The 20,368-nt window shown below is 42.1% G+C and overlaps 1 protein-coding gene across 1 annotated transcript; it reads right to left on the bottom strand.

Moving 5' to 3' along the window:
• Nucleotides 1–485: 485 nt before the first annotated feature.
• Nucleotides 486–3,921, bottom strand: LOC139422518 (keratin, type I cytoskeletal 19-like). The gene is made up of 9 exons (XM_071173676.1): nt 3,667–3,921; nt 3,217–3,345; nt 2,568–2,650; nt 2,203–2,359; nt 1,868–2,029; nt 1,648–1,773; nt 1,290–1,510; nt 1,069–1,174; nt 486–797 (listed from the first exon to the last, which is right to left on the bottom strand). Exons 1-9 carry the CDS (start codon nt 3,919–3,921, stop codon nt 486–488), a joined length of 1,551 nt encoding a protein of 516 aa, XP_071029777.1.
• Between the last annotated feature and the right edge of the window lie 16,447 nt (nt 3,922–20,368).

The raw sequence follows: 20,368 nt of genomic DNA, 5'->3' as shown, positions 1-20,368 counted from the left end.
AATTTGACAGCTATTTATCTGACTCTTAACCTCCATGCTGTCAATCTGAGTCTCCTCACTTCTGATTTGGTTTTCTTCCTTATCGGAGATAATTCGAGCATCATGCACAGTACTAACAATCTGATTTTCACTGCCAATGTTAGTTTCACTTTCCACACTTCTCTCCTGGATCTCAGTTTCCCTACATTTTATCTGACCTGTGCTTTTTACATCACTGACACCAACCACCACTACGGCCTCCTCACTGCTAACTTGTACTGTGTCATCGGCAATGCTTATCTCTTCTTCATTCACCTTGCTAGCAGTCTGTCCTTCACAGTTAACATTGGTAACATCAACATCACTACTAGTGATCTGAACAACTTCTGTGTCTTTAATCTGAGATGCATCTTCGCTAATCTGAGCTGTTGAGATAATCACACTGATATTATCAAGTGGTCTGTCATTGACTCTACTGACAGTGGTGGTTTTATTCTCAACACTGCTCACAACGTGAGCTCCATGTTGTGCAGAGCTGGTGTTAGCGCTAGCTCCATGTTGTGCAGAGCTGGTGTTAGCGCTAGCTCCATGTTGTGCAGAGCTGGTGTTAGCGCTAGCTCCATGTTGTGCAGAGCTGGTGTTAGCGCCAGCTCCATGTTGTGCAGAGCTGGTGTTAGCGCTAGCTCCATGTTGTGCAGAGCTGGTGTTAGCGCTAGCTCCATGTTGTGCAGAGCGGGTGTTAGCGCCAGCTCCATGTTGTGCAGAGCTGGTGTTAGCGCTAGCTCCATGTTGTGCAGAGCTGGTGTTAGTGCTGCTCTCTGAATATCCAACCCGATGCCCACTTTCTAAACACTTGCTTTGGACTTCTTTTACAGTGCTAACCTGATTGGAAGTTTGTACACTCTGCACTGTTTTATGGGAGGCATTATACAGAAACACTTTCTGCACACGGGTAACCTGCTCCCCAATGGCTGCACCTACCACTTGTCCTCCGTTTTCTAAATTGCTTGAGGTCTCTCTTGAGGTCTCACTAATACTTGACACGCTTGCTCTTGGTACACAAATTATTGGTACACTTGCTCTTGGTACACTAATGGAGGAACTCTGAATTGGCATGAAGACGTGTTGGAAGGCAGTTCCATTGCTCATTGCACAGTGAGACGTGACACTGGCCATGGCGTTGGAGCTTGATTTCCTGCTGAAGACAAAAATATCTGTCAGACCTCGGACATGAATTTCGCTTCTGTCAAATCACCCGTTGCACCCTTTTCTTGGGTAATCACTAGTGACAACCCTTTTCTTGGCCTTACCTGGCTCCCCCTCCATCCAGCAGTCTCCTGTATTCAGCAATCTCCCTCTCCAGACTGGTCTTGATGTCCAGTAGCATCAGGTACTGGACAGCCTGCTGCTCTGTGGCTGTACATAGCTGCAGCAGCTCCACCTCCAGGCTGTCTAAGTGCTGCTGAAGCCGATTGAGGTGAACACTGTATCGCTCGTTCACTTCCATCTCGTCCCTCACCATTGACAGATTCTGTAAGCAAGTGAGTAAAGTGAAAGAGCAGCCATTTTAAACCTGTAAATCTCAGATTCTGTCTCCAGAGTTTCAGTGCAACAAAAAAGACTGCAAACTTCATTGTGTACATTTTTTTGGCGTATGTGGTTTATTACCTGGGTCTCCAATAGCTGCAACTCCAGAGTTAGGTCCTGGACTTTTCTCTTTAGGTCATCTATCTCTGTCTGCCTAACCTCGGACCCATCGGAACAGACGGTCACCTGGGTCTTCATGCTGTCCACCTGAAGGGTCAAAACAAACATGGAGAATATCTTATCATATATTCTGTATCTATAACATCTTCAGGACTCAGTGTTTGTGTTGACAGTGGCCCACCTTGCTCCGAAACCAGCTCTCAGCCTCTGTTTTGTTCTTCAGGACCATCGCCCCACACTGCTCCCTTAGGCGACTAAGACTCTCATTCAGGTCCACTGAGTGAGCACAGTCCATCTCCACGTTAACCAACCCAGACATCTGGGCCATCACTCCCTGCACTCCCTATACAGACACAGGAAATACAAACATGGATGTCATTGTTGTTTCCAAAAGCTCTGAAACAACATTGACAATAGAAAGTCAATGCAAACAGTATGTGCCGTAATGGTACTAGACCTATGGAACCATACAATATAAAAAATGTCATTGAAACAGTAACAGTATAAAGACCCCACCTCCTCATGGTTGCTCTTGAGGAGGTCCATTTCCTCCAGGTTTCCATCCAGTTGGATGTGCAGATCTCCTTCCCTATCGATGAACTCATGCTGAATACTCTGCAGGTGGCTCAGCTCTGCCTCCGCTGCCAAGAGACGCCTCTCCTCCTGTTCACACCTATACCAGACAGAAGATGAAATTTAGAGTGTGTATGTGTGTGAATTTCATTATTGCCCATACACGTGTGACCTTTCAAAGATCACATGAGCAAGGAAAATAATGCAATTTACTTGTGACCAAAGTTCATGCCATTGTTTGCGTAATCATTCTTGGTGAACCCACAGGACACAGTGGTTCCACACATTTACACTATAAACAAACTAACTTGTATTTATAGCCATAGACTTCCAGTTGAGCATTGGCGACCTGCAGCCTGAGTTGGGCATGGGTTGTGTACCATTCAGAAATCTATAGGAGAAACACAGATAGGCAGAAGCTAATATATTTCATTAGCATGTTTACTATCAGTCTTTGTCATTGCAAGTCAGTGATGCAGTTAAACTGTTCCAATGAAATTAGTAATCTAACATTTTATTTTAAGAGCACATGCACTCAAGTCAAAACCTGACATAGAAGGACTGTGCCAAGACCTTAGCCTTTTTAAATGTTTTCCCCATGAGATGTTGGCTGTATCCCACAACTCTGTTACACCTTCCTTCCCACTGGGCACACACTGGCTGAATCAATGTTGTTTCAGTGTCATTTCAATGAAATTACATTGAACCAATGTGGAATAGATGTTGAATTGACGTTTGTGCCCAGTGGGTTCCTTCCTTCGCTTATTTGCTTTCCCTTCTTCCCACTACTGTTTGTTTGAAAGGATGGGATGGAATTCTATATCTGGCAAGTATTTTCTAAATCAGAGGTTACAGGTCACAAAGGAACAGGAGAATGAGTCTGGTCACAAGATGATGCTTAAGAGGAGAAGGTGAACTTGGGAAGGTGTTCAGTGATAGGTCCCCATGTAGACCTACCTGGTTCCGAAGGTTATCGATCATCCCCAAGTGTCCACCCATGTCTTTACGGTCACCAAGGGAGCTTCTCTCCAGATGTTCCTTGATCTGTAGCTCAAGCTGAGCGTTGGCTGCCTCTAGTTGGTGTACCTGAGCCACACACATTCATACAACACACATCCTAGGTAGGCTTCTCACTGTTTTAGCAACTAAGAGGGGAATCACACCAGAGCAACTGACGGCCAAGTGTATTTAAATTAAAAGGCTGAGTGTACTTAAAAGCAGTGGGTGGCCGTTGTATCTGACCAGAATATCGTCCCTCGATTTCAGTTAATTTCTCAACTAATATACAGCTAACTTTCTCCTAGCATCACAAAAAAGAACCCCCCCCCCCCCCCCCCATTTGTTAAAGGAAATTATTTCAGCTGAGCCGTTTGAAACAAATATTAAGTGATAAGGTATCTCATTTACCTTTTCCAGGTAGGAGGCGAAGCGATCGTTAAGATCTTGCATATTCTCCCTCTCATTGACGCACAGGGAGTTTGAGACATTGGTGACGCTCACAGGGACACTTGATGCATATTCCATTGAGATGCGGGTTCCATATCCTCCCGCACCACTGCAAACACTGTTCCAGTGTCCCCTTCTGTGGTCATGGGAGAGCCGGTTAGCGCCACTGGCAAGGTACACCTGCCAGGGTGCCATCTCCTGCGCAGATGCTGCCATGACTACTGTCAACACAACTCCAACCTGGGAGCTGATGTGATGCTATGAAGGGCTTTTGTTAAATGTGCAAACTGCAAAGAGCTTACATATTTGTATCTATTGAAAGCAATTGTAGGTGTGATGAAACCCTGCCCACTATAGGCCTACAGATCTACAAAAAAACATTTGTGGGCATGTCTAGGGTGGAATTATGTTTTCTTCTGTCTTTCAAATGTAAACTGGATGGTTCTGGAGGCAGGATCACAGTCAAAAAGGTCAATACTGAAACAGAATCCCTTGTAAAACCAGTTTTCTTTTGGGAAGTGGACCAATAAATTGGATTAAGTTTCCTGCAGTGAAAAATACCCATTGGGCACACACTTCAGTGAAATTACGTTGATTCGCAGGCCTCCCGAGTGGCGCAGCAGTCTAAGCCACTGCATCGCAGTGCTAGAGGCGTCAACAGAGACCCGGGTTCGATCCCGGGCTGTATCACAACCGGCCGTGATTGGGAGTCCCATAGTGCGGTGCACAATTGGTACAGCATCTTCCAGGTTAGGGGAGGGTTTGGCCTGGGGGGCTTTTCTTGGCTCATCGCGCTCTAGCGACTCCTTGTGGCGGGCCGGGCACCTGCAGGCTGACCTCGGTCATCAGGTGAACAGTGTTTCCACTGACACATTGGTGCTTCCCGAAGGTCGAGTCATGTGGCAATGTAAAAGGGGGTACAAAAATTAAAAAATTAAAAAAATATGCAATAATAAAAAAAATGAAATTACATTGAACCACGGCCTTAGACCACTCGGGAGCTCCTAACCTTTCAACAACAAAGCTTTGAGCAATGTGTCTACGTTTTTGGCATTGAATTGATGTCTGTTCGCAGTAGGATACATTTACCTGTTAAGTGAAATACACATAATGCAACATCAAAAGTCACATTTGAAGTGGTAAATTGAATAAAACATTACGCTCTTTAATAAAATATTAAGACACTGTCCCAAAGTCACCCCAAAAATATTCCTGCCAAAAACGTAGGGTCTCGAGCTTGATGAAGAGTTTGGAGGGTACTATGGTGTTAAATGCTGAGATGTAGTCGATGAACAGCATTCTCACATAGGTATTCCTCTTGTCCAGATGGGTTAGGGCAGTGTGCAGTGTGGTTGTGATTGCGTCGTCTGTGGACCTATTTGGGCGGTAAGCAAATTGGAGTGGGTCTAGGGTGTCAGGTAGGGTGGAGGTGATGTGGTCCTTGACTAGTCTCTCAAAGCACTTCATGATGACGGAAGTCAGTGCTACAGGGTGGTATTCGTTTAGCTCAGTTATCTTAGCTTTCTTGGGAACAGGGACAATGGTGGCCCTCTTAAAGCATGTGGGAACAGCAGACTGGGATAAGGATTGATTGAATATGTCCGTAAACACACCAGCCAGCTGGTCTGCGCATGCTCTGAGGACGCGGCTGGGGATGCCGTCTGGTTATCCCTTAGGTCTAGCACAGCAAATACTTATAATACAAATAATTGTTTAAACATAAGTTGCAGTGCAGTGATTACAACAAAATAATCATAATATTGACAAAAACAAGGGGGTTAGCCATCAGTGAAGGAGTTGACAAGCCACTGACGGAGTTACATTTGTAAAATATAGAAAATCATTCATTTGAAAATCCACAATAAAAACACAACCATTCTATCAAATCTTTCAGCACTCTGACGGAATTGACGTTAGACAAAAATCTGACAGAGTTGATATTTTATGGAGATGACAAAAATTGCATTTTTCTTCTTCATTCAAGTGGTATACACAGTAACAATTAGTTTTTTCTTCAGATGATTTATGACTCTAAAACCTAATTAGATGTAACTTATTTGAACCAAAATGCATATTGCATATTTTAATCTATAAGGAAGACGGAGTTGACAGTTTCTGGTTGTGACCGTGATGATTCCAGTATTGTTTGTTTAAATCTATCAAAAGTAGAGAACTTTACAGACCATGAGTGGTCTTGTTGCACTACATGTACTGAGGACATGAATAAGGGGTCCTTATGGTATAGCTGACCCTGCCCATTCCTGATTCATTTAGGATTTTAGACAAATCTGACGGAGTAAACAAAATCTCCGGACACATTTTTTAGGAATCTAAGTTTTGAGAAATATTATTTAAAGTCACAGAGGGCTATAGCAAGAAACTATACTGAACAAAAAATATAATGAGCTGTTTAATGAGCATTTCTACTTTGCCAAGATAATCCACCCCCCTGACAGGAAAAGGCCACTTTAAAATGTGCAGTTTTGTGATACAACACAATGCCACAGATGTCTCATTTTTTGAGGGAGTGTGCCATTGGCATGCTAACTGCAAGAATATCCACCAGAGCTGTTCATTTCTCTACCATAAGCCTCCTCCAACGTACGTTTTAGAGAATTTGGCAGTACATCCAACCGGCCTCACAACCGGACAGCTGATGAAACTGCGGGTTTTTCACAACCGAAGAAACCATCTCAAGGAAGCTCATCTGCGTGCTCGTCATCCTCACCAGGGTCTTGAGCTGACTGCAGTTCGGCATCGTAATCGACTTCAGTGGTCAAATGCTCACCTTTGATGGCCACTGGCACGCTGGAGAAATGTGCTCTTTGTGGATGAACCCCGGTTTCAATTGTACCGGGCAGGTGGCAGACGTATGGCGTGGTGTGTGCGAGCGGTTTGCTGATGTCAATGTTGTGAACAGAATGTCCCATGGTGGCGGTGTGGTTATGGTATGAGCAGGAATAAGCTACGGACAATGAATACAATTGCATTTTATCGATGGCAATTTGAATGCAAAGAGATACTGTGACGAGATCCTGAAGCCCGATGTCATGCAATTCACCCACACCATCACCTCATGTTTCAGCATGATAATGCATGTCGCAAGGATCTGTGCACAATTCCTGTGACCAAAAGACACATATTTGTGTTCCCAGTCATGTGAAATCCATAGATTAGGGCCTAATTTATTTATTTCAATTGACTGATTTCCTTGCAAACTAAGTCAGTAAAATCTTTGAAATTGTTGCATGTTGGGTTTATATTTTTGTTCAGTGTACATACCATCATTTTTCAGTTAATATACATTTTTGCCAATTTTAAACACTTTTTTGGAGAGTTTGAAATTGGGATCCTTCACTTCGGACAAGGGCATTTATAGGCAAAGAGCCGGCATGAAAATGAATAATATTGAAAGTATTTTGAAAATTCCCAAATCAAATCTTTCCATTATAAAATTCCCTAAATGTACTTATGAAGCATAAATAATACAACAAAATACATTTCTTTAAACAAAAAATTCAAAAAATATATGTTTTCTTACCGGGCAAGGACTGTCCTGACTTTCAATATTTTTTTATATTTGGGGGGGAGTTGGGGGCCCCCAAAGCTTGAGGGCAACCCCGTTTTGCTGGGGTGTGTGTGGTACACCAGTGCCTGTAATTTCTGACAAACACAATTCTAACTATCAACAGCATATAATCTTTAAGTTCAAAAGATCACTTTCTGCTTTTCTACCAAGAGTAATTTACACTGCCACAGAAAGATGAATGACTTGTTTATTCTGTGGGGAAATGTTCTCCGACCAGCTTGACATTATTTATATGTGAAGATATGAAAAGTGACAAAGAAGATAAAAGCCACTGACTCGGTGGATGCCATTCTGTCTCTACACCAGTTTTTCCCAAATGGTGTGTCAGGACTTGGGACCAATTGATGGGTTGAGGACAGTTCCTAATAGGTCAAGGGCCCTAACCAAAGAGTGAGTAGAAGTGGGGGTCACAAGACACAAACAACAGTGGCTAACTGCAAGACCATTGTGTGCCAATGGGTGTGTTGTTTCCAAACAAGTCCTAATTTCAAGACTTTGTGCCAATGGGTGTGTTGTTTCCAAACAAGTCCTAATTTCAAGACTTAAAAACCTCAAACCGTACATCAGCGAGTTGAAACCAGTTGAAGCTAATTGCCGGAATAATTAGTCTAAGTCGGCGAACACACATAAGAGACACCCACATCAAACCACACCCCGAAACCAACTCATGTTTGAATTCAGTTACAGTGCCTTGCGAAAGTATTCGGCCCCCTTGAACTTTGCGATCTTTTGCCACATTTCAGGCTTCAAACATAAAGATATAAAACTGTATTTTTTGTGAAGAATCAACAACAAGTGGGACACAATCATGAAGTGGAACGACATTTATTGGATATTTCAAACTTTTTTAACAAATCAAAAACTGAAAAATTGGGCGTGCAAAATTATTCAGCCCCCTTAAGTTAATACTTTGTAGCGCGACCTTTTGCTGCGATTACAGCTGTAAGTCGCTTGGGGTATGTCTCTATCAGTTCTGCACATCGAGAGACTGAAATTTTTTCCCATTCCTCCTTGCAAAACAGCTCGAGCTCAGTGAGGTTGGATAGAGAGCATTTGTGAACAGCAGTTTTCAGTTCTTTCCACAGATTCTCGATTGGATTCAGGTCTGGACTTTGACTTGGCCATTCTAACACCTGGATATGTTTATTTTTGAACCATTCCATTGTAGATTTTGCTTTATGTTTTGGATCATTGTCTTGTTGGAAGACAAATCTCCGTCCCAGTCTCAGGTCTTTTGCAGACTCCATCAGGTTTTCTTCCAGAATGGTCCTGTATTTGGCTCCATCCATCTTCCCATCAATTTGAACCATCTTCCCTGTCCCTGCTGAAGAAAAGCAGGCCCAAACCATGATGCTGCCACCACCATGTTTGACAGTGGGGATGGTGTGTTCAGCTGTGTTGCTTTTATGCCAAACATAACGTTTTGCATTGTTGCCAAAAAGTTCAATTTTGGTTTCATCTGACCAGAGCACCTTCTTCCACATGTTTGGTGTGTCTCCCAGGTGGCTTGTGGCAAACTTTAAACAACACTTTTTATGGATATCTTTAAGAAATGGCTTTCTTCTTGCCACTCTTCCATAAAGGCCAGATTTGTGCAATATACGACTGATTGTTGTCCTATGGACAGAGTCTCCCACCTCAGCTGTAGATCTCTGCAGTTCATCCAGAGTGATCATGGGCCTCTTGGCTGCATCTCTGATCAGTCTTCTCCTTGTATGAGCTGAAAGTTTAGAGGGACGGCCAGGTCTTGGTAGATTTGCAGTGGTCTGATACTCCTTCCATTTCAATATTATCGCTTGCACAGTGCTCCTTGGGATGTTTAAAGCTTGGGAAATATTTTTGTATCCAAATCCGGCTTTAAACTTCTTCACAACAGTATCTCGGACCTGCCTGGTGTGTTCCTTGTTCTTCATGATGCTCTCTGCGCTTTTAACGGACCTCTGAGACTATCACAGTGTCGGTGCATTTATACGGAGACTTGATTACACACACAGGTGGATTGTATTTATCATCATTAGTCATTTAGGTCAACATTGGATCATTCAGAGATCCTCACTGAACTTCTGGAGAGAGTTTGCTGCACTGAAAGTAAAGGGGCTGAATAATTTTGCACGCCCAATGTTTCAGTTTTTGATTTGTTAAAAAAGTTTGAAATATCCAATAAATGTCGTTCCACTTCATGATTGTGTCCCACTTGTTGTTGATTCTTCACAAAAAAATACAGTTTTATATCTTTATGTTTGAAGCCTGATATGTGGCAAAAGGTCGCAAAGTTCAAGGGGGCCGAATACTTTCGCAAGGCACTGTAACTATGGCAGCTATTAGTCTAAAATAGCGTGAGTCAGCTTGGTTGTTTGCTGTATCTCATCTCTCCCTCCCTGCTCCCCGTATCACTGGCTGACAGGATGGCCCCTCCCCTGCCTGAGGGAGGCACCTCTTTTTCCTCCTCTCGCGATTTATCAGCTCTGGTTAATAAAGTAGCTTAAAAAATGCATTTTCTGTTGCTTCCCTCACTCGAATGGGATTGGGTCTGTATCTAACCAGGTCTATACGGAACAGGTCTAGTTGTCCATGGGTCCATTTGGAACGGGTCTCTATATTTACATTTTTGATTTATGCATATCGGGTCCTGGTTGGAAAGCCTCAGGTCCATATCAGAACTTGGATCTGTGATTGATTTTATTTTGATTTTATTAGGATCTTTTTTAGTCCCCATTTGGACTAATCTTCCAAGAGTCCTTAACATTAAAATACAATTTATAATACAAACACACTTTCACATATAACACACTATTACAAACATACTTAATACACTAGCATAATGACCCAATAAATACTCAATCTAAAAAAGTATTGATTCTTCATCTACTATAGTCCCACAACATTTCTATATACTATATTTAAATAGTTTTTAAATAATGTTTAAACTTATATATTGAAAGGTTTCTAGTTTGCTCAGTTAATTTATTCCATTTCTTTATTGCTCTAAATCGAAATGTTTTTTTGCCCATTTCTTTTTTCTGTCTGGATAACGCATAGATGGTGGACAATCTATTTCTAGTATTTACGGAATGTCTGTCTCTTACCAACTGAATACCATTGTGAATAGAACTTGGCCGTTTTAAATGATGTACATTATAAAATAAGATAAGCATGTTTTTTTCAATTATCTTGTCGATTGAGGACCAACCAAGAACACTGCGCATGACTGCAACAGAAGAACCATATCTCCGCCTTAAAACAATCCTTGCTGCTTTATTCTGTGCATTCTGCAGCCTCCTAACTTCACTAGATGATGCATTTCCCCAGACCACCGAACAATAGTTCACTTGACTCTCAACCAATGCCTGTGTTATTTGCTGAAGGATTTTCCCTGGTAAATATTTAGCTATCTGATTATGTTATCTGACTTCTGATTATGCATGCTGTTTTAATATTTTTTTTTACATAGATTAGTTATTTGAGACGACCATGATAAGCAGTTGTCTAGCTGCACTCCCAGTAGTTTGGTTTCTGCCACTTCTTCAATTTGTACTCCTCCCATACTTAATTGTATCCCATGCTGTTTTGGCCTTTTCCTAGTTGAACAGACCAACACAACTTTGGTTTTCTTGGTGTTTAAAGCAAGTTTGTTTTGGCAAATCCATTTCCTGATAATCTCCAAATCTCCTTGCAAAGCTTGCTGTACCTGTTGAACCGATTGTCTTGCTGCATAAATTGTAGTATCATCTGCAAATATAGTAGATTGAGTTTCAACCAAGGCATAGGGAAGGTCGTTGGTGTATATTAAGTAGAGAAGTGGCCCAAGGCAACTGCCCTGCGGTATTCCACAGTTTAACACATTAGGGGAAGAAAATGAACCATTGATATAGGTAGACTGTTTCCTGTCAGTTAGATATGACTGTACCCAATTCAATGCGACCTCCTTAAAACCATAATGCATTAATTTTGTCAAAATAATTTCATGATCCACTAAATCAAATGCTGCACTGAAATCTAAAAATAGTACACCTACAAACCTGCCATTATCCATAGCATTGAGCCACTGGTCAGTCATGTCAACCAATGCAGTGGTAGTGGAATGTTTTTTGCGATAAGCATGCTAATTGGCTGTAATCAGATCATTCTTTTCCATATACTCCCACATTTGTCTACTCACAATACCCTCCACTATCTTACTGAGTGTAGGGAGTAGACTAATTGGTCGACTATTGGCAGGAGTAATGGGTTCTTTGCTGTCTTTAGGAATAGGACACAGTTTCGCATGCTTCCATACATTTGCAAACAACCCCTTTTCCAGTGACCAATTAAATATGTATCTCAGTGGAACTGCAATCTGGGGAGCAGCACAGCGAAGCAAAAAATTGTCCATAAGACCATAACCTGTAGATTTACCATCAGGTAATGACTTCAATAGGTTTAACACCTCCTCCACTGACACCGTTTGTAGACTAAAAGAGCAGATCTTATTGCTCATAATATGATCATCAATCCATTGGACAATAGCTTGTTTGGAAGAATTTATGTCTACATTGTTGCTTAGTAATTTAATTTTTTGTGTAAAAAAATCTGCAAAATGATTGCCAATATCAACTGGTTTTGTTATTATTCTCCCGTCAACCTCCACACTAGATGGGCATGATGAGATAGATGTACCAAGTAGACGAAGACATCTAATATGCAGCTGTCGTTTTTAAACCTCCATTCTAGCAAGGATGACACACAGTTGGCGACGGGCGTAAAGTGCAAAAAGAGGGATACGTGCTCCAGTAGTTCAGAGATGGAACCTGACGAAGGTGAAGATAAAGTACCTGCGGTGAGGATCGCCGAGTTCGTGCCTTGTCCCAATGATGAAAAGGATGATTCTGGCCCAGTGGGAGTGAAATTTGTGGAGAGAATGGATCCTTGTATTCTGGTTGATCCAGAAGGTTGGGTAATGTTGAGTTGGTGAAAGTAACGCAAAATGGACTCCTGATGATTTATTGTGTTTCTTCTGTCCAGAGGGAGCGGGCTCTCCGGACCACACGTGCCTTGTCCTGTTGAGTTTTGATGCAGAGTCTTTGCCCGAAAAGGTCAAGGTAGGATGTGTTAGGTGTTTTAGGTGCCAAGCTTATGGTCATGTTGCAGTAGTGTATAGGATAGCGCTTCCTAGATGTAAGAAGTGTGCAGGAGGGTATGAGATGAAGGAATGTGTAGTATCGGTGGAGAAAGTTATGTGTGTAAACTGTGGGGGTGCCCATGGGGCTGGAGATCGGGGGTGTCTGGTGAGAGAAAAGCAGGTTGAGGTTGCCAGGGTTACAGTAGTACAGAAAGTGTGAGTAGGCAGAGATTCCTGTGAGTAGGCAGAAACCAATAGAGAGGGATGGGAATAATATGTGCTTCAGTAAGGTGGGGTTCTTAGCATTCATAGCCATGGTTGTCAACTGTACTGCAGAAATGGAATGTAAATCACTGAAAATAGAGGTTGTGGTTCTTGGGAAGGCATTTTACTGCAGAAGATTTGCAGGGGGTGTTGAGTGGTATTTTACTGTCCTCTCAGACCATTAGTCAGTAGTAGGATTAGACAGGGTTAAATAGTGGAATGGGTGGGGGGTTTTCTAGAGAGGGCTAGTTGTTGGCGGGGTCATTTTCCTTTTTCCCAAATTTGTATTACTGGTATTTAGTGTAGACAGGCTGTGAATGGCCTCACACTCCAGTACAGTAGGTGGCAGTGTATGCACATAAAAGTTGGATGCGCTCCGCCAACCCAATCTCAAAGAAGAACATGACACACACACACACACACACACACACACACACACACACACACACACACACACACATCTTTCTATACAGTATCTACATGCTTTTATTTGGGTTTCTATGCAAAGTATATGATTGAATGTTTCTTTAAGCCTGCAGCTAATTGCTTGAAATTAGACATATAGTGGGGTTTCATGGACAGAGTTTAATTTAGGACTAGGCTAATTCTACTTAAATTAACCCAGATAAAATAACTGGCTTTCTGAGACGTTGCTTAACTTCAGTTTAATTAGTTCTACACTAGAAAGTCCCAGACTAAGGTAAGTAAGGAATAACCAGGTCATCTTTGTGAAGTCTGATTAGATTAACAATGTGTACTTAATGCTGACCTAAGGATGATTTTTAAAAAAACAGGGATGGGACACTAATACATAAGCATTGTGGAATTGGAACAGGTCACCTAAACCAAACAATAGACAGAGGTAAAAGAAAACGTTTAAAAAAAATCCTCTTGAAGCGAATTGTGACAAACCACCCAATTATCGAGAACAAACAGCATGATTCATCAACAGAAAACAAAAATAATACCTCGACTGCCATTTGTAATGAATTCAACTCAAATGAAAAAGTAAACAAAAAGGACACTATAACAACTTCAGGTAAAATACTGTATTGTTGGCCCATTTTACAAATCACTTTGAAATGTTAGTTTTCTTGTGTAACACAACACAGTGAGGCCTAAATGTTCTGTAAATGTTCTGTGTGACAGACATTTACATACATACAGTGCCTTGCGAAAGTATTCGGCCCCCTTGAACTTTGCGACCTTTTGCCACATTTCAGGCTTCAAACATAAAGATATAAAACTGTATTTTTTTGTGAAGAATCAACAACAAGTGGGACACAATCATGAAGTGGAACGACATTTATTGGATATTTCAAACCTTTTTAACAAATCAAAAACTGAAAAATTGGGCGTGCAAAATTATTCAGCCCCCTTAAGTTAATACTTTGTAGCGCGACCTTTTGCTGCGATTACAGCTGTAAGTCGCTTGGGGTATGTCTCTATCAGTTCTGCACATCGAGAGACTGAAATTTTTTCCCATTCCTCCTTGCAAAACAGCTCGAGCTCAGTGAGGTTGGATAGAGAGCATTTGTGAACAGCAGTTTTCAGTTCTTTCCACAGATTCTCGATTGGATTCAGGTCTGGACTTTGACTTGGCCATTCTAACACCTGGATATGTTTATTTTTGAACCATTCCATTGTAGATTTTGCTTTATGTTTTGGATCATTGTCTTGTTGGAAGACAAATCTCCGTCCCAGTCTCAGGTCTTTTGCAGACTCCATCAGGTTTTCTTCCAGAATGGTCCTGTATTTGGCTCCATCCATCTTCCCATCAATTTGAACCATCTTCCCTGTCCCTGCTGAAGAAAAGCAGGCCCAAACCATGATGCTGCCACCACCATGTTTGACAGTGGGGATGGTGTGTTCAGCTGTGTTGCTTTTATGCCAAACATAACGTTTTGCATTGTTGCCAAAAAGTTCAATTTTGGTTTCATCTGACCAGAGCACCTTCTTCCACATGTTTGGTGTGTCTCCCAGGTGGCTTGTGGCAAACTTTAAACAACACTTTTTATGGATATCTTTAAGAAATGGCTTTCTTCTTGCCACTCTTCCATAAAGGCCAGATTTGTGCAATATACGACTGATTGTTGTCCTATGGACAGAGTCTCCCACCTCAGCTGTAGATCTCTGCAGTTCATCCAGAGTGATCATGGGCCTCTTGGCTGCATCTCTGATCAGTCTTCTCCTTGTATGAGCTGAAAGTTTAGAGGGACGGCCAGGTCTTGGTAGATTTGCAGTGGTCTGATACTCCTTCCATTTCAATATTATCGCTTGCACAGTGCTCCTTGGGATGTTTAAAGCTTGGGAAATCTTTTTGTATTCAAATCCGGCTTTAAACTTCTTCACAACAGTATCTCGGACCTGCCTGGTGTGTTCCTTGTTCTTCATGATGCTCTCTGCGCTTTTAACGGACCTCTGAGACTATCACAGTGCAGGTGCATTTATACGGAGACTTGATTACACACAGGTGGATTGTATTTATCATCATTAGTCATTTAGGTCAACATTGGATCATTCAGAGATCCTCACTGAACTTCTGGAGAGAGTTTGCTGCACTGAAAGTAAAGGGGCTGAATAATTTTGCACGCCCAATTTTTCAGTTTTTGATTTGTTAAAAAAGTTTGAAATATCCAATAAATAGGGCCTCCCGGGTGGCGCAGTGGTTAAGGGCGCTGTACTGCAGCGCCAGCTGTGCCATCAGAGTCCTGGGTTCGCGCCCAGGCTCTGTCGTAACCGGCCGCGACCGGGAGGTCCGTGGGGCGACGCACAATTGGCCTAGCGTCGCCCGGGTTAGGGAGGGCTTGGTCGGTAGGGGTGTCCTTGTCTCATCGCGCACCAGCGACTCCTGTGGCGGGCTGGGCGCAGTGTACGCTAAGGTGGCCAGGTGTTTCCTCCGGCGCATTGGTGCGGCTGGCTTCCGGGTTGGATGTGCGCTGTGTTAAAGAAGCAGCGGCTTGGTTGGTTGTGTATCGGAGGACGCATGACTTTCAACCTTCGTCTCTCCTGAGCCCGTACGGGAGTTGTAGCGATGAGACAAGATAGTAGCTACTACAACAATTGGATACTACGAAATTGGGGGGTAAAATTTAAAAAAATAAATAAAAAAAAAAATTAAATATCCAATAAATGTCGTTCCATCCACTTCATGATTGTGTCCCACTTGTTGATTATTCACAAAAAAATACAGTTTTATATCTTTATGTTTGAAGCCTGAAATGTGGCAAAAAAAATAATTTCTACACTGAACAAAAATATAAACGCAACATATATTGTGTTGGTCCCATGTTTCATGAGCTCAAATAAAATATCCCCCCCTCCCCTTGTTTACCCTGTTAGTGAGCATTTCTCCTTTCCCAAGACAATCCATCCACCTGACAGGTGAGGCATATCAAGAAGTTGATTAACCAGAACGATCATTACACAGGTGCACCTTGTGCTGTGGACAATAAAAGGCCACTTTTTGCTTATGAATATAAAATGCACTCTAAAATGTGCACTTTTGTCACACAACACCATGCCACATATGCCTCAAGTTTTAAAGGAACTCGCAAATTGGAATGCTGACTGCAGGAATGCTCACCAGAGCTGTTGCTAGAGAATTTAATGTTAATTTCTCTACCATAAGCCACCTCCAACGTCATTTAGAGAATTTGGCATTAAGTCCAACCGGCCTAACAACCGCAGACCACGTGTAACCACGCCAGCCCAGGACTTCCACATCTGGCTTCTTCGCATGCGGAATTGTCTGAGACCAGCCACCCAGATAGCTGATGAAACTGAGGAATATTTCTGTCAGTAATAAAGCCATTTTGTGGTGAAAAACTCATTTTAATTTGCTGGGCCTGGCTGGCTCCCAAGTGGGTGGGCCTATGCACTCCCAGGCCCACCCATGGCTTCGCCCCTGCCCAGTCATGTGAAATCCATAGATTAGGGCCTATGGAATTTATTTTAATTGACTGATATCCTGATATGAACTGTCACTCAGTAAAATCATTGAAATTATTGCATGTTGCGTTTTATATTTGTGTTAAGTATTTATTGTTTTGTCTTTCTAAGGTCCTGTGGAAAAACATATAAATCTATTTAAAGAAGACAAAAGCTGTTGATTGTATGGAGGGTTTTCAAGGCTGGAAATACCAGAGACAGATTGGTCAAAAGACCAATTAGTGGAAAAAATATCATAATTGCTTGTCTAAACTCAGCCGTTGACAGTTCAGATGGGGGACCATTCCAATCCTCATTTGGTAGGATATTCATTCAACAAGTGTCATCATTGGACTTGGAATATGCAATTTTGTCAGTCATCTCTTGCACTCAGCTCACTACATCTGCAGCAGCCAGGAGGGAAGATTGTGTCACTAACATGGGCAGCAGGACAAAGACAAAGAGGCTGAGCATGAATGAGAAACTGGTGCTAAATACATTAGTTTCATGAGTGAAAAACGAATGTATTTAAAAGAAGAGCATGATATGAAGATGCACACCCTTCATGTTGAGTTGTCTATGAAGGAGGAGAGAAAAATTAAGCAGCAGCAGTACCAATGTTCCTCTCAAACCAGCACCAGTTTGGGGTCCCGATATTTCCATTTGTGAATCCATGGCTATTGTTTGCTTCAATCACTTGAGCTATCTTTGTTGTGAGAAGTGCTGCATTGCACAAGCATCTCTGCAGGCTAGTCCATTTGTGTTGTTGTCTGCCTCAACCATGGGAACATCTATCTGGGTCATCCTCATCTTCAATACGAGGATCTAGGAAGCCATTCTGTTTGAGGTAATTATGAAGCACTGCTGTTGAAATTATGACAATGCAGCATCTTCTTGGTTGAAAGCGCTAGGGTCAGTCTGTTATATCTGGAGTATTTCTCCTGTCTTATCTGGTGTCCTGTGCGAATTTAAGTATGCTCTCTCTAATTCTCTCTCCCTTTTTCTCTCTCTCTCTCTCTCTGAGGACCTGAGCCCTAGGACCATGCCTCAAGACTACCTGGCCTGATGACTCCTTGCTGTCCACAGTCCACCTGGTCGTGCTGCTGCTCCAATTTCAACAATTCTACCTGCGGCTATAGAACCCTGACTTGTTCACCGGACGTGCTACCTTGTCCCAGACCTGCAGTTTTCAACTCTCCAGAGACAACAGGAGCGGTAGAGATACTCTGAATGATCGGCTATGAAAAGCCAACTGACATTTACTCCTGAGGTGCTGACCTGTTGCACCCTCTACAACCACTGTGATTATTATTACTTGACCTTGCTGGTCTATGAACATTTCAACATCTTGGCCATGTTCTGTTATAATCTCCACCAGGCACAGCCAGAAGAGGACTGGCCACCCCTCATAGCCTGGTTCCTCTCTACGTTTCTTCCTAGGTTCTGGCCTTTCTAGGGAGTTTTTTCTAGCCACCGTGCTTCTACACCTGCATTGCTTGCTGTTTGGGGTTTTAGGCCGGGTTTCTGTACAGCACTTTGTGACATCAACTGATGTAAGAAGTGCTTTATAAATACATGTCATTGATTGATTGATGGGAATATGACATCCATCTATACTAAGGTGACCAGATTTCTGAAATGAAAAAATATCCAGTGTTATTATCTATGAAATAAAAAAGGGGGACAATTCCAGTTTCATGTATTTAGTCTAATAGGCACATTGTGATACAGAGAAAACATCTACACTACAGAAACACTATAGACAAGACAGAACTGTCCGATCTGAACAGCCATTCAGTGGTCCTGCTAGAATAAGAGCAGAAGAGAACATGAGCAAAATTGAAAAAACAGACAATAGTATACGTGAAATACTAAACAACATAATAAAGAAATAAGATGCTGATGAGATTGGTAACTACATAATATACTTATACCAACCTAATCTGTATGTTTCTCAGAAGAATGTATTTTCTTCAGGATTGCGGTCTTTGGCCAGGTTCTCCATGAACTCCTGGCAGGGGAGGTTGAAGTTTGTCTTCACAATAAGCACAGCCTTGATGGTAGGAACAGTGAACCTATTTCTTGCTGCTGTCCATAGATCATTCATTTGGGAGAACACTCTCTCGGCTGGTGCATTACCTCCAGGTAAGCACATGACAACAGACGCTAATCTAGCCAGGTTAGTGTGTGGGATGGCATTCTTTTTGAAGTGGGTAACCACCGTGCTCCATCTCTGACTAAGTGGTGCCTCAGATGTTTTCCAATCTTCAAGCGATCCCCCCTTTAGGAACTCTTGCTGGCCAGTAACCTCGTCACACAATGCATCGTCATTGATGGTCACATTGGGGAATTTTTCCTGCAGTGTGACTGCTGCCTTCTGGATCTCTTCACGCAGAGGTTGCAGGGAATGTTTTTCAGGTTACATTTTTGGATGACCACCAAGACCTCAGCTGCAATTTCCTCTGCTGTTTTTCCATTCAATTCAACAAAATCAGGCAGTTTTGTTTCCACAGATGTGTTGCCACCATATATCTTACAATATCTGACTACTATTGACAGCAACTTTACATGTCCATGATTGAACACATCAATGGACAGGGACACAAATTCAACCTGGTCTAGGTCCTGTGTTACCAAAGTAGTTGCCCATGTTGCTAACACGTTACTCACTATGGCGTCACATTTTGTCCTAGCACATGTAAACTTTGGCTCATAAAGCTTCTGTGTCAGTTGTGCTGTTGCAGTCCATAGATCTGTAACTATGATTGTGTTGCATAGTGTGGTATGAAAATACACCCTCCTGCACAGCTAAACCATATTCTTCTTGGGAAGGCTCTACCTTCTTGAAGAATGTGGTGACAGAGGACATACCAACACGGCCAATCAGAGAGGCTTTGTGCTTTTTCGTCTGCTGATGTTCTACCACTGCCGTTCTTCCCCCGCTGCCAATTGAAAGAGAGGAATTACAGAGGCTGCAGTGAACCATTCTATCGTCTTGACCTGAGCGTATAAATGGAAATTCTCGCATCATGTTTTTCATAAAAAGTGCATTTCCATTTCTTGGAAACCGAGTCATTGTATCTCCTCTTCACTCTCCTTGTGTCACTCTTCTTACTCTCTTAACTTTTTCTTCTCCTCCTCTTTTCTTCACTCGTCTTCCTTTCCTTCTCTTCACCTTTCCACCTCACTCTTCTACACTCTCCTTGCTTCACTCTTACCCCCTTAATTTTTCATTCTCCTTCCTCTCCAATCTGTATTAATAAATAGCATACTATTAGATAAAATACTTTGGTTAACAGATTCCCATTGCTTGCCTCATTTTTGTATTTTATCTCTAAAACATCGTTTGGAATAATAAATTGGCACGCTCTGTAACCATATCTTTACCTTTCCTCCTCTGTCTCCTTCACTCTTCTTCCTATCCAGTCTTCCTCCTCTCCTTCCTCTCCACTGCTGTTATCCATGAACATTTCTAAATATATTGTCACACTAGTTATAATGCCAAACCATTAAAATTGTAATCTACAAAAATATTATCAGAATGAATTGTGCATTCATTTAAAATAATCATATTTTCAAAATAGCCCGTCCACTGCATGTTTACATGTTTTTTAACCTAGCTACCATAACAGTAGCTAGCTAACTTAGCCTACAGAGCTAGTGTTAGCTAGCATAACCTATTTAAAACCTTATACAGCAGATCATCTATCTATATAATAAATTGTGACATTATAACATCACTAGCTGGTATCTCAAACGATTGTTTGACTTGAAAAGACGTT

Source organism: Oncorhynchus clarkii, chromosome 12, assembly GCF_045791955.1.
Source record: "Oncorhynchus clarkii lewisi isolate Uvic-CL-2024 chromosome 12, UVic_Ocla_1.0, whole genome shotgun sequence".
Classification (NCBI taxonomy): domain Eukaryota; kingdom Metazoa; phylum Chordata; class Actinopteri; order Salmoniformes; family Salmonidae; genus Oncorhynchus; species Oncorhynchus clarkii.
The sequence above is the reverse complement of the archived record's forward strand: the minus strand, read 5'-3'. Positions and strand labels throughout refer to the sequence as shown.

Bases quoted from the DNA above. Each gene is read 5' to 3' on its own strand.
- LOC139422518 (XM_071173676.1), bottom strand. From the start codon at position 3,921: ATGGCAGCATCTGCGCAGGAGATGGCACCCTGGCAGGTGTACCTTGCC. The intron at 3,346-3,666 runs GTAAATGAGATA...TGTGTGGCTCAG, and splicing joins TCGCCTCCTACCTGGAAAAG to GTACACCAACTAGAGGCAGC. The intron at 1,175-1,289 runs GTAAGGCCAAGA...TGTCTTCAGCAG, and splicing joins CTGGATGGAGGGGGAGCCAG to GAAATCAAGCTCCAACGCCA.